Raw genomic sequence first — 14578 nt, forward strand, 5'->3', positions numbered from 1 at the left:
CCTCTGTAGCCTGTGGGCCTCCCACAGCCATCCAGCTCTCCAGTCCCAAGGCCCTGCCAGGGCACTTGGCTCATGGTGTATTTGAGGATGTAGAGAACTTTCCTCCCCTTATCCTATTCTCCAGACCTCCCTGGGTGCTCTGAGGGCTGGGGCTTGTCCATGAGCTTGAGCTGAATGAAAAGAATGGAGAAGACTCTTTCCAGAACAACCACCTCTTCATACAAGGAAAACTGAGGTTAGAGGACAGAGCCTTGCCTGGAAGTCCCCGAGGGAGGATTTAGCTCTTGACTGTGGCAACCCATATCTACATCCTTCCCTTGTTAAAGGTGCCCCAACTGTCTGAGAAAAAGCTGACTCCATCCCTGGCCCTATGGATGGGACATGTGGTCCAGACCTAATCCCATAATGATTGGCTCAACCCTGAGCATGTGACCTAAGTGCATCCAATCAGAATGAAGATCAGGACTTTCATTTTGCAACTAGGAAGACTAGAACAGGAAGTGAACATCTACTAGGGTGTCATGTTTGACCAAGACAAGGAGAAACAAAGTGCACACGAGTTTATAGCTATTTATTGCACTGAAAACACCAAGAATAAAACAGACAACCCTTTTCTTCCCTCCCACCCCGCTATAGCAGAAATTTTGAGCAGTGGTCATTCAAGTTACAGCCACATTTTTGTTTTTGTTTTTGTTTTTTAAAAAAAGAAAAGGAACAACTGAAACAGAACCCCAAACAAATAATAACAAAGAAACCAGCATGGGGAGTCTGGCAAACGCATCCCAAAGGGTCTCCCTTTGAAGGGAGACAGGAGGCCCTGGGTCAAGATTCGCACCATGGTGGCACAAACTAGTAGAACAATTTCCTGTAAATGGATTGGCATGCTGGCGCCTGGATTTTGACTCGGGTCTGTATTTTTTGCATCTAAAGGGTGTTCACGAGGAGCACAGAGCTTGTCTGGCGAGTTGGGCTCAGGGCAGCTTTTTCTGCCAGTGTCCCCTAAAAGCCACTGTGGTGCCCTGGGGCCGACACCAAGTGGCTGCCTCCCACAGGAGTGGCCTATGCAGTGGGGCCATCTTAGCCTGTGGTAGGGACCTGCTTCTAATTCTCTAGCACATGGAGAGGCACACAGTGGACAAGAGGTGCATCAGCCAGTGTAAGCAGGTTGGGGTCCTTTAGCTTGATTTCCTCTGATGAAGAAACCAAGGTCCAGAGAGGAGAGAGGACTCACCCAAGGTCACACAGCAAGTCTAGTCAGTGCTAGGAACCAAAGTCTGTAAGCCCCACAACCATTTCTCTTTCCCTGCAGTCCACGATTGAAAAGCAGCGGACAGGCACCAAAGAGGGGAAAGAGGGGTCGGCAGGGGAGAGGATGGGAACTGGCCAAGCCTAGAAGCAAACAGGAGGCCAGCCAATGGCAAGCCCTATAAATTCTCACAGGTGTGCTGGGCTTCATGTTCACCATCCATTTGATCCTCCATCAGCCTAGACAGGGACTTAACTCACCTTTATCTGATGGAGAAACTGAGGCTGAAGAAGGGACCAGACTTTGCTCAGTAATTACAGCATCCCCTGGTGAGGCTGTACCCTCACCTTTGGCTGGGGATGGCCATGGAGAGCTGGCAGGTCATGGGGGGACATGAGTTTTCTGCTGGGACAAGGGGATCACTGGGCCTCACTTGAGGAGTCCTCTGGGCCAGGGTTAGGCCAATAACCCACCCTTGGGCCTGGGAAGCAGGGTCTCTGCCGAGGACGGAGGCCAGTGATGGGCCAGCTTAGAAACCAGAGGCCTGGATAGCCACTTTCCTGGGCATGCAGCCTGGCCTGTCTCACTTGTCCCTGGGCAGCAGAATGTGAGAAAAGAGCTCAACAGACACCTCGTGATGGGGGTAAACTCAGAAAGTTCTGGATTAAACGTTCTCACCAGTTCTGCTCCAAACCATACCCAGGAGGGTCAGGGGAACCAGAGCTTCCTCCAAAACCCTGGGGATGCGGCTCTTCCTCCCCTAACATCCTCCAGAGGGGACAGTATCTCATGCTGGCAAAACACGGCCACATAGAGGCCAAAAGCACAGAGAGGCAGCGACGTAATTCCAAGTCGGACATTGAGAATACAACCTCTATTATTATTAATTTTTTGTCCAAAACATGTAGATTGAGTTGTTGAATGTTTTTCTTCTTTTCTTTTACTTTTTTTTTCAACATACTTACTGTGTATAAAGTCATGCAAAGAAAACAGTGCAGACAGGAGATCCTCGCGGATGGGCCAAGGCATTCCACATGGGACCAACCCCAGGGGCAGAGGACCAGGGAGGGAGGAGGCAGGGGCTGCAAACCCAAGATGCAGCGTGAGGTGTAAAGAGTAGAAATCTCCAGGGCTTGCTTTGGCCATCAGAGGCCAAAGGGGAGAGAGGCGATGGAGACACATGCTCATGGGCCACCCCAGAGCAGGGACACTAGGGTGGCACCCAGACACGGTGGGAGAAAATGCTGGAAAGTAGGACTCCAGTAGGATCCAGAAGCAAACCAGAGTCCAGACACCTCCACCTGGGCCATCCCTCCCTCTCCTGCCTTGCCGCTCCTGTCATGCATTCACACGGTGCCTCTTGGTCCTGGAGGAAGCCCTGCACGGGCTTACCTCGGGACCACGGCAAGCAATGGCGGAGAAGCCATGCTTTCTGGGGCCAAGTCCATCTTGGCCCCGGATAACTACCGGTGACAAGGTCCACCTCAGAAATGACCAAAAAAAAAAAAAAAAAATGTGGAACAGAACAAAAGCTACCCCTCATCTCTTTTTCCAAGCCCTCTTCCCAACCCAACCCTCCTCACAATAATTTGAGAGGTCTGGTTATTACATAAATATCCATTAACGTGAAATCCATTTACGAAATACACAGAGGTTTGTCTATAAAAAGGCATGCGGTCCAAGTAGGAGAGATACCTAAATGTTGCTTTCTTTTGCCCCTGAAACACAGATTCTTTCTCTCAGACTGGACGAGGCTGGAATTCTCCAGGAACCATGGGTGGGAAGGTGCGTGAGAGGGTCAGAGTAACAGGACTGCAGAGGGGCAGCTGAGGGGTCCAGCTCCCCGCACTGTGGTGGGCCGCGGGCAGCAGGCGGGCAGGGGCGGCGGACCACCACGAGGCTGGCACGGGCGGGGAGACTCAGGGCAGCAGTTCAAGGCAAGGGGCTCCTGGCATCTGCGCCTCTCTCACCCTCTCCCACAGGGAGATTAGCTTGGGAGAGTTTCCGGGGTTCACCTGCCCTTCTCTAGGAACCCTAAAAAAGGTGAGAGCCAGGAGAGGGCCGGCCACCCGTGTCATGCATCCCTCCAGCTCATGGCCCTGGTGAACCCACAACTCAGGCAGTCTAGCCTGCAGCCAAGGCCAGCCCAGGCCCTCGACAGCTGGGTGGAAGCTGGGGGTCTCTGGGGCCAGCACCCTGGGCACCCAAACCTGAGAGGTCCCACCTTGGCAGGGAGAGAGCAAGGGGGAGCAGGAGGTGGCCATTCGCAGCAAAGTCGTGATGGCTTTAATGGACAAGCAGGCTTCCTCGATACAGGTGCAGAAGTGACAGTGGTGGTTGGGAGCGTGGTGGGGAGAATTCCAGCAAAATCCAGGGAGAGAACCAGCAGCACATCGCACGGAGGGAGAGTGGATCCCTGCGACACAGCAGCGCAGCGACCCCAGCCTGGTCCTTCAACTGTAAGACACAGAGTGGGTGTGGGGCGCTGGAGGCAGGCACCACGGTCCCCCACCCAAGCCCTCCTCAGCCTTCCTGAGCCTGACGCGCCCCTGCAGGCTGACACCCCTTCCCCGCCTTTAGATTACCCCAGAGGGGACAGGGGGAAAGGGGTCTTACTGGGGCAGGACGGAGGGCGCCCCAGATCTGTGGAAGTGGACGATCTGCCATTTGCCGTCCCTGCGGTGCCAGACGCGGGTCTCCTCTGACTGGGCGGTGCGGGGGATGCCTCCCGCGTCCAGGTACTGCGTGATGCGGATGTAGGCGATGCAGGCCGACTCGTCGCCCATCAGGTGGATGTGGGGATTCAGGATGGTGGTGTGCACCGGCTTGCTGTTCCGGGACCACACTGGAGGTGCAACGGAAGAGGCGGAGGAGATGCAGCCGGGTGCCTTCTGTCTACCTTCCTCCACTCTCCCAATGCCCAGCAGCCCCCTGTCTGCCTCATTCACAGAAGGGGATCCCTGGGACAGCCTCGGGCGCCTGGGAGTCAGGGCAGAAATTCTGGGTAACAGAAGTTACAACCCTGCTTAGGGACGGTGGGGTTCAGACATTCCGAATCCTTCACACATGGCAGGGGTTTAGGACACACAGAAAAGTAGGGCCGAGATGATCATAGAACCAGAAAAGCTTGATCTCTCTGCAACCCAGATCCTGGCAGGGACCAGGCAGCACATAAACAAGGGAGCCAAGCTGGGGACAAAATGCTGAAGGACAACTGGTCCTCTCCCTCTGGGCCAGAAAGGCTGTGGTGACAGGAAGACCCGGGTCTCTCTAAAGAGGGCTCCTTGTCCAAGGCTTTCCCTGCTGTCACTGTGTTGAATAAATTGTCACACCTGGTTTCTCAAGAGAATTGAGAAATCTGGATTTCTGTACGAAAGCTTATTTTAAATTATAATTCAAACTTGCAGGTCCCATGAAATCTCCGCCACCCAGATATGGCCCATGTCCCCTCGACTGGCCAACTCTGGATGTGGGTCATGGAAAGTTGGAGACTATTAGAACTGTAGAACTTAGAACCTTGGACTTTTTAGGATTACACTGGTAGGCATGGAGGGCGGTCATGGAGCGTTCCACAGTTAGGAGAAAAGGATAGCTCTTGTGATCAAGGAAGGACATAAACACAGTGAAACCCACTCCCACTGCGGGAAAGAGCCACCACCCCATTATTATTGTACTGGCTTGAGAAACTCATTTTTTTTTCATTAAAATAGAATACAAAAGCACACAAAGACAGTAACCCAGGGGTAGGTTGGACAGCACGTTTTTGCAATACTAGTGATTGAACCTAGGGCTTTGCACACGCTAGGCAAGCACACTACCATCGAGCTACACCCCTAGCCCTTTTTAAGAATTTATTTTTAACTTTGAGACACAGTCTTGCTATGTCACCCTGTTTGGCCTCAAACTTGTGATCCTCCTGCCCCAGTGTCCTGAGATGAGCGCCACTATGTCCAGGTAGATTCTCCCCCTTTAGGGGAACCCTTGTGCCTTCCCTTAGACTGACCTAAATGTGGGTCCTAACTAACTGGGAGACCGCTGGAGTTTAAAATACACATTCCCAGTTCAAGAAATGTAATACAAATGTCCGATCTCTGACACCACTCTGATTCTGATGTCTAGCTGAATTTGCGAGTTATTTCCTGAAAAATATGGAATGTCTGTTTTGTTTCCTTTTATTTTGTTTTGTTCTGTGGACTGCAGAAAATATCCAATAGCATCCATTCCCTAATATTCTCATCACACTCTATCTAATCCTTAACAGCTAAAACCACGAGCCTCAGACTACAGAACCCCAGACTTTGAATCCTGGACTCTTGGACGTACAGAATGTACCCTTTAATGTCATGTTAAGGAGGAACCTCAGAGGTCAAGGTCCCCAAAATGCAAGGAGGCCTCTGCAAACTTCCCTGAAGGGTTGGAGACCCACAGGCCATCTGTTTCAATGCATCCATTTAACGTGGAAACAGACCCAGAAATGCCACAAGAGGCCACTTCCTGAGATACATGCAGCCAAACTAAAAGAAGTCAGGCTTCCAGTGGAACTGGCATAGGAAAATCTAGAATAATTCCTGAGGGGACATCAGTTTAGCATTGCTGGGTGGAGGAGTTTTGCTGTTTTCTGGTAAGGGCTGGGGTCCCCTGGGGCGCCATTCCTAATGTGGTGTCTCTGAACCAGATTAGAGACTTTGAGGTGCATCCTGGTGGATACGTGGGGACAGCAGAAGGTCCTGCACAGGAACAGCTGGGACTCAGCCAGGAGGGAGCCTTTCCTCTGGGTCTGGCACCTGTGGGGCCCGCCTTGGAGGTGAGCAGAGGCTGTGCTAGCTGCTGAGAGCCAGGGACTGCGCCAAGCGTGAGGCCCCCTGCACGAGGCAGGGAGGCTGGCCAGGGCTGGGGAATGAATGATCCCTTTCCCTGTGCGTCCCTTGGGTTTTCCCTGTGTTGGAAGAGTGGAGCTTTATGATCTTTGCTTTTCTTTGTGGAGCCTGGAGAGTTTACATGGGGAACCAGTGCCCCCAGAGCACAGAGGTATAATGACAGTGGCAGTGATCTGTGGGAGCTCAGAGGTGACAGGGACTCATAGGGATGCTCTTTGTATGAGAACTCACTCTCCATTGCTAGCCTTAGAGAACCAGAATTCAAGTCATTAAAAAATGATGGCGCATCCTTTTCTACAACTTTTTGCTGTGGGAGCAGGAAGTGTTTTGGAGCCTCTATATTCTATAAATTTCAGCCAATGGGTGCAGGCCAGCGGAGGCCGTCAGGCCAGGAAGGCCGCTAGTGTGTGGATGGGCCAGGCAACACCCAAAAGGCAAGGGCCATCGGGGTGACACGGGGCCAAGTTCTGCTGCTGATGTTTGGGATTTTTTGGGGCAAGTCACTGCCCCTCTCTGGGCCTCAGTTTCTCCTTCTGAATGACAAAGATTATTCAGGATCAAAGTACCACCCTTATTACTGTTACCATATGTGAGTGCCACCTGTGCTTATTTTATGAAAACATTTTAAATTACATGTTTATTTTAAAAAGACTTTCTAGCATAACAGTTAACAATCAGCCTCACAGAATAAAATGTTAATAAGACCAGTGAAAACAAACTAGTTATATAACCCTTGCCCCATGCTCTTGCTTGGAAGGCATCTTGGGACCTGCTTGCTTTTTTAATTTATTATTTATTTAGGGTAGTGGGGATTGAACCCAGGGCCTTTGTGGTAAGCTATGCCCCCAGCCTGTTTTGTTTTGTTCTGTCTTAGACAGGGTCTCATTAAGTCACTAAAAGGCCCAGGCTGAGTTGAACACGGAATCCTCCTGACTCTGCCTTGCAGAATGCTGGGGTTAGAGGTGTGTGGGCCCCCATACCCTGCTATGCTTGCTCTTCAATAAAGAGGGAAATTAGGGACTATCAGAGAAACATGTTGAAGATAGGCTAGCATCTGACTGAGTCTTTCCCTTTGGCAAGGCCAGAGAACTGAAAGCGAATTCAAATTGACCAGCTTTCTCATCATGCAAACTAGGGCGCTGAGTAGTGTTCATATACACCTGAAATCACTTTGTGTAGTGCCCCCCCAGGGGTAGGTGCCCCTCACTTTGGCAGAACCCTGGCAATCCTCCATCTCTCAGGCCTTTCCTCCAGGTTCTGAACTGCATGGTTCTGTGTGCTCTTTGCTCAGTCCCTGTCTGACCCCTGGCCTAGCTGACACACAGACACAGGCAGAAAGCGCCCTAGTCAAGCCAGGCTTCAGCCCACCAACAGCGCCTGGTTGCAAAGCTGCAGAGATCCCTCCTGCAAACAGGAGGCCCAGGAAGGAAAGACAAGTAGGACAGAGACCTAGACAGACAGGCAGGGCACAGCAGTGTGAGCTCCCTGTCCTCCCCTTCCCCAAACTACCACGTACAGGGTCCTACACATCACAATCAGAAGTCAGTTTGTGATCCCCGAGCACCCAAACCACTTGGGGTGAGAGCCAGTAGGAAGGCTCCGTTTTCTGCAGGGTTGAGGGCAGGCATGTGTGTCCCATGTATCCCTGGTCTCTGAGACACCCTGCCCCTTGCCCATCCTCAGTCACAGGAGAGACAGCTGGCCATGGAAAGGCCAGGGTTAGGAGAGAAAACCAAGAGGGTACCAACCCCTGTCCACACAGCATCTTCCTCTTCACGGGCTCCTGAGCTTCCCCTGAGGCCCTGCCCGTCACCCTGCTGTGCCATCCGGCAGGACATGGAAACGAGAGCAGACAACAGGCACCCCAGAGAGAAGGGATTGCTCACGGTTTTCAAAATAGAATCGATGGAAGTCCAGGCCCTCGACCAGGTTCCCCAGGGCCTCAGGTTCAAAGGCTGTCATCCCAGGGTCGCACATCTTCCTAGGAGGAAGGAAACCAGAGGAGAGGGGGACTGGGGCAGCTTCTCGCAGTGCCCCTAGAGGTGAGCCAGGACGTGGGGATGGTTGCTCCGTCCTCACAGCATCAAGGAGACAGGTGGGATGGAGCTTGCTAACTTTGAAGTTGAGGACCAAGTGAGGGGGTGTCACTGACTGACTGGTGCTGTCCAGATCCAGGAAGCTGAGGGTCAGGTCTTGCCACTTGCTGGTTATAAGACCCTAAGCAAGTGGCTTAGCATCTCGAAGCGAGAACACCATGAGTGGGCAGGCACAGAAGGTGCAGCAGGATGCGACTCAGCCTCCCCTCCGCTCACCACCCTCTACCCAGCTCTGAGCAGGGGATCCCGAGGACTTTTCCTAATTTGTCTTCATGGGAGAGGCAGAAGGTACCGTTTCTTCTTGTAAAAGTGACCTCTGCTACCCAAGCCAGAGGCTTGTTTTATTAGTTTGAACTGTGGTTGGTGGCAGCCTGGACTATGAGCCTCAGTTTCCGCTTCAGAAAGATAAGGAAAGCAGCATCAGAGGAGGAGCTGCCTGGGAGCAGGGAAGGGGCACCAGGCTTGGCCAAGTAGGCCCCAGCAACAAGAGCCTGGGGGTTTCCAGTGGGTTTTGCACTGTCAGGTCTCAGCCTTCTGGAGCCCCTGACAGCCATGCAAGGGAAGGGAATAAATCATCTGCCACCCCCAGATTTGTAGGAGCTCTGGTGGCACAACCATGACCACAAAGACAACAGCAACGAAGCCCAGGCAGGACACACCCCTAGCAGGTGAAACTCCCTATCCAGGGTAGAACTGGAGAAGGCACAGAACGTGGCAGGCTCAGCATTGTCCAAGCTGGACAAACCCCTCGTGGGTGACACTATGCAACTCGTTCTCCACTTGGGATCTCAGATTCTGCAGAGTAAGCCAGGGGTGGGGGCCTGTGCTTATACCAACTGGGGTGTTCAGGGCCCTTCTAGCTCCAGAACTGTTTGAGTATAAGTGCTGAGTACTGACCATGTGGGAGACTGAGCACCCGCATAGAAGAAGCCCTGCTTGGCGAAGTGTCTGAATGTTCCTGCCTCCTACTCTGGGCAGCTCGGAGACTACTGCTCCAGATGCATTGTATATGTGTGGAAACTGAGGCTCAGTAAGATGAGGCTTACTTATTAGGGATATGGAAGCCCCAACTCTAGGGGACCGCAGCCCCAGAGATCATGACAGGGGTCAAAACCTAGAGCAAGACACAGATGCCAAAAGAGGTGATATGGCAGAAGTGGAAAGGGGCCCCAGGACCCTCAGAAATGGCACTGATGGTCTTAGGGTCCATAGGAGCCACCCCACTTTGCCTTACTCTCTGGCTGTGCCTGCCTAGAGCCACAGGCAAGATACAACCCCACTCAGTTTCTCCAGGGCTGGCTGCTAGACTAGTGAACAGCCAGTTTCAGTGCTTTTAGACAACAGCCAGACACACACCGCTGTGCATAGCCCTTGCGTGCACAGTCACAAATGCACACACATGTACAAGTGCATGCACACACATGTGTTTAGTGCATGTCAGCCTCAGGTTCACAGGTGCACCTTCCAAGTGCCTTGATCTCCAGAGAGAAGCTTTGCCCCTACTGATGCTGAATCCTTGTATGGTGAGAATGTGCTGCCTGCCACACCTTTGGGAAGGACACTGTGTCTCCTGGTACAGAGGAAACCAGTAAAAAGCTGTACAAAGAGCAAACCCCAGCCAGGTCACCTTCACCCTTAATCCAATGTCCAGGGTCACCTACCTTGGGTGGCAGCTTAAGTCCACCAAAACGTCTACGTGGGGGGTCAGCATGCACTGACCTTGTCAGCACTGGCCTAAACGCTAAGGTCAAATAAGCCCAGAATCTCGGTTTTCCCTGAGGTCAGCCCAGAGGCTGCTTCTGAGCCAGACTAGGAAATCAGGAAAGGCCACAAGAGGGCGCTCCAGCCCAGCCCGTGCACATAGCAGACCCTCCAAAGGTGCGCAGGGGTGTTTGGGAAGTCTCAGACTGACCCCCTGTTTCATTTTATGCCATTTGTGTGTGCCTGCCTTCTTCTCTCAGACTGTCATGAATGATGAATCTGCTTCGAGGTATTTTCTCACTGACGGTGCCCACCCTCTTGGTGTTTGCCCACTCCTGCCCAGCTGTGGGAAGAGATCTGAGGAGGCGCAGGGCAAGCACCAGGCTTTTCAGAGAACTGAGGCATGGCCTGCTCTCTGTCCTCCTCCAGAGGACAGAGGACCGGGATAGAGACCCCTCTTTCCATGGGGAACAGAGGGATTTCGTTAGGGTTTCTTCCGGAAATGCTGTGCAAGGAGGCAGAGCAGGAGAAGGAGGACTGAGGGGGGCAGGAGTGTTGTGAGCAGAAGCTTGCTGGACGCATCACGTCTGAATTCAGGCAGCACAGGAGCTCTGTCTCATCCCCAGCACATGCAGAGTGAGGGGGTGGGATCAGTGAGGAGGAGCGAGAAGGACCCCCAAAGTTAGCCCTCGGCACCCTTGAACTTCGACCCAGGCAGGACATGCAGAATGAGCCCAGCTGACTCACGTGTAGGACTCAAAATCTCCATTGCTTATGGCTTCGATCAGCTGTTCGGTCACTTTTATAATTTCCTGTTTCCGCACTGCAAGGCAGGAGGGGACACAGAAATAATAGTAACAGTAGTAACAAGGCACCAACTGTCTCCTAAGCCCTTACGTGCCAGGCAGAGGCTGTGCTGGGCCCTGAGACCTTGTGCAGGTTTTCTCATTTATCCTTATATTTCCCCGGACAATAAATCCCATAGGGGGCTGGAGATTTAGCTTAGCGGCATAAGCGCCTGCCTTGCAAGCAGGCAGTCGTGAGTTCGATCCCCGGTACCGATAAAAATGAAAAAGACAAAAAAAAAAAAAAAAAAAGAAAGAAAGAAAGAAAGAAATCCCATAAACCCCATTTCACAGAAGAAACAGGCCCAGAAGGGTGAGATTCCCTTAACTGCGAAGGACAAAGGCAGATTTCAGCCCCTAGTCTCCACTTTCAGAAAGCACAGTGGACATTCTGACTCTAGGCCTGGTTTGAATGCTGGTCTTGAATCCAAAGTGTGTCCCTTGCACCTAGCTTTGCCATGTGAGTCAGGACAGTGTCCCCTGCAGCATCCACGCTGACAGCAGGAACCAGCGTTCTGCCATGGCCGAATCTGAGGCCACAAAGGAAAGCCTCAGAGCTTACTCAACCCTCCTGTCTGGGCAAGCTTCCTGCTCAGTATTGGGTGCCTGTAGGATCCAGGTACCGAGCTGTCTAGAACTTTCTAGTGTGAGTGAATCTCGGTTGCTCTTCCCTGTCTGCTATTGAAACACCAAACAGCTGGTCTTGGAAGAGAGTTAGGCACCCATTTTCTCATTAGGTACATGAGGTTCTAAGCCTTGGCATGTTATCACCTGTCATTCTTTCTAAGCCAAACATGATTTAGCTCAGCGGCATAAGTGTCTGCCTTGCAAGTGCACAGTCGTGAGTTCGATCCCTAGTACCAATAAACAAAACAAAAAAAAGAGTTCAGGAAGATCTTTGTTTAAATTCCAGCCCAGGTCCGACTAAGCTGTGTAGTCAAGGGCCATACAACCACTGGTCCGTCAAATAGAGATGCTGGCGTCCCTTTCCTGGGGCTGTTGGAAGGTGGGATAAACCCAAAGGGCTTGTCCCAAAGCCTGGCACACAGCAGGTGCCTATTGTATGCACTCTCATTTCCTGGCTCGCCTGCTCCTCACAAATAGGTGAGGCCAGCATAGCCCCAAGTCACACATGAGGTACCTGAACCTCAGTGGTGGAGGAGTCCGAAGCCGTGTGTCCTGGAGAAGCCTCCCTCAGTCCTCAGTCCTCAGTCCTCAGGACCCACCCTCCTCCTCTAGGCCCAGACTCGGCCTGACCCCAGAAGCTGAGGCTGCAGGATTGTGAACTCGGGCTGCGCCACAGAATTTCCCAGCTGGGGCTGGGAGAGGGGAGCCAGTCTGGCTGAAGCCCTTGCTGCCCACACAGCAGGAGCTCACATCCAGTCTGGGGGATGCAGAATCACACACATCCATGCTGGAAGAACACTTGGACATCAGGGATTCAACCTCCTTATGAAACTGCTTCAGAAACTGAGGCCCAGTGAGAGCTTGGGACCTGCCCAAGGACATGGTGACCAGCAAGGGGCAGGATTTGGCTTGGAGCCCAGCCTTTTCCAGGGGACCATGATGCCCCTACCCACCTGCTGTTGTAGTGCTGGTGCCATGCAGTTGCTTGACTAGTAGGCATGTCTACTCAATGCATGCTCACCAAGGTGAGGCTGGGCCATGGCCTCCGTGGAGCCTGTAACAGCCTTCGATGCTGAGTGAGAGGTGAGCAAGCTCCTGGTCTTGGGCTGTGTGTTCAACCTTAAGGTCTCATGGCTCAGCTTCATGCCCATGTCATCAACAAGTGGAGCTGAATGCAAGCTCTGGCAGAGCTTTGACCTCAGGCAGCATCTGCAGCTCCAAAGCCCATTCCACTCCCCATACCCGGATGTTCGAGGCCCTGCTGGTGCTCTCTGGGTGGACAGAGCAACTATCCTTTATTTCTGGTCCCCAGCAGACAGCTAATTCTTTCTCACCTGGCTCCAGTTAGAATCACTGAGGTTGGGAATGGGTCCTTCTTTGGACTCAGAGCATCCCCACATCACTCCAGGGTTGTCTTACTCTCTGGGACTCTCCCTGGCAGGGGCAGAGCCTGCACTGAATATGTGGAGATGGAGTGGATGAAGGAGAGGATAGGGGGCTCTGATCCAGAGTCCGGGGCTTTCATCTCTGCCCCACTCTGGATTTGCCCAAGTGGTGTGGTTGCCCCCGGCCCTCCAGACTCTGGCCTCCTTCACCTTCACAGAAGCTGCTGCCTGAGGATGGGAAAGCCTGGGCCTGCTGGAGCTGCTGCAGGCTGGTCACTCCCACACTGAATCAGAAGCCCAAGCAAATCCACACACCCCTGACTGGACTTAGGACCTGTGCCACCACCTTGACTTCCCCTGCATGGATTTTGAGACCCTTCCAGCTTGTCGTACTACAAGCCTCTGCTTATGGCCCTCTTTTCCATGAGTGGCTTTTTACTGCCATCACGGGGAGTCCAGTGAAATGGCTGAGGGTTTAGATACTGGAGCCAGAATCCCAGGGTTTGGATCATGGCTCTGCCACAGCTGTACGCCGTTGGGCAGGGGACTGCCCTGAGCCTCAGTTTCCCTATATTATAATGGAGATATTAACAGTACCCACCTTATTGGGGGCTCTGAGGATCAAGTGAGGTAAGAGTGCACTGGTAGTAATAGCTAGCACATGCGCAGTCCCCATGGAGAGCCAGCTGCTGTCCAACCCACTAATGTCAGCTCATTCAAGTAAATGCTGAGGCCTCCGGTCAAGCATTCAGAGTAGTTCTGGCTCTCCATAAGAGAGCTGTCATTTTTACCATCTGGAAATCTCAGAATTGGAAGCTCGTCCCTCACAATTGGAAGCCTGCATCTCTAGCCAGGGCAGGCCTGCTTCCCAGCAGCCTGACATGTGGGGCTCAGTCTCCCCACACTGGAACTGGGATGGCAGCCCGCCAGGCAGCCCATTGCATTGGTTCACAGCTCTCACTATGTGGAGCTCCCTCCTTCCAGTTGAAATTGGCACCCCACTAGTTAGGGTCCTGGGGTTTTTTCTGCCTTCTGGGCCCCTAATGCAAGCATCTACTTCCCAATCTCTATGCATCACCCCCAACTGTTGAGGGCTGGGGGCCCCCTAGGCTGTGGTTTCCAAGTCCCGCCTTCCAGCTGGCTGCCCAGTCTTCTGGCTGTCTGGATACCTCTGTGAGTGTGAAGTGTGCCTCGGGTGTGGCTTGGACAACATAGAAATACCAGGCGTGTAGCAGCATGCTATCCTGTCTCCAATGCTGGATGCCACACGTCCATGCATGCAGTGCAGGCCACTGCTCTCCAGCCACTCGACACCAAGTTTGTCAGCAGTTGAAGCCGGGCAGGCAGGAGGTTCCCTAGCTTTGTTCTCCGGGGCCAAAGACTTGGTTGCCTGGTGCTTCTCAGACCTGAAGTTCATGCTGATTCCAGGTTTTTTCCACACCTGCAGCACCCCCATTGCTGTCCAGGGATTCAGCCAGCAGCAGCTCTGGCATTTCTCTGGCAGGAGGAAGTGGCCCAGGCAGTGCAGGCGTGCCTCCCTACAGAGGGAACCTGGAGGCCTTGGAGAGGTCCAGGCACTTTCTTAGTGTCCCAGCATGCTAAGACCAACAAGATGAGACCTGTATTCCTGAAACTTCCCAGAGTGTGTCTGCCTAGATTCTGAGGCAGCTGTTTCAATTGGAGAGAAAATTAATTTTGCAGAGAGCTGTTCAGGAGGAGGCAGGGAAGTGGGGGAGGAGGCTCCTAAGGCAAGAAACCTGGGCTCTGAAATATTCATGTCCCTTCCTTCCCTCGGGGGGCA

The 14578-nt window shown here is 52.8% G+C and overlaps 1 protein-coding gene across 3 annotated transcripts in view; it reads right to left on the bottom strand.

Moving 5' to 3' along the window:
• Window positions 1-550: 550 nt before the first annotated feature.
• The window catches only part of Camk2a (calcium/calmodulin dependent protein kinase II alpha), a 59846-nt gene continuing 45818 nt past the window's right edge, over window positions 551-14578 (bottom strand). For 2 of the 3 annotated variants that reach the window (XM_013140951.3, XM_005006992.4), the window contains 4 exons: window positions 10668-10743; window positions 8010-8104; window positions 3863-4091; window positions 551-3703 (listed from right to left, as the gene is read on the bottom strand). In XM_013140951.3, coding sequence (XP_012996405.1) covers window positions 3700-3703; window positions 3863-4091; window positions 8010-8104; window positions 10668-10743 — 404 coding nt within the window. In that variant the 3' untranslated portion in view covers window positions 551-3699. Of the gene's footprint in view, window positions 3704-3858; window positions 4092-8009; window positions 8105-10667; window positions 10744-14578 lie in introns of those variants that run through there. The other variant, XM_005006993.4, reaches the window with a different exon arrangement.

Source organism: Cavia porcellus, unplaced genomic scaffold, assembly GCF_034190915.1.
Source record: "Cavia porcellus strain 051 isolate PalLab524CR breed Dunkin Hartley unplaced genomic scaffold, mCavPor4.1 scaffold_21, whole genome shotgun sequence".
Taxonomy (NCBI): domain Eukaryota; kingdom Metazoa; phylum Chordata; class Mammalia; order Rodentia; family Caviidae; genus Cavia; species Cavia porcellus.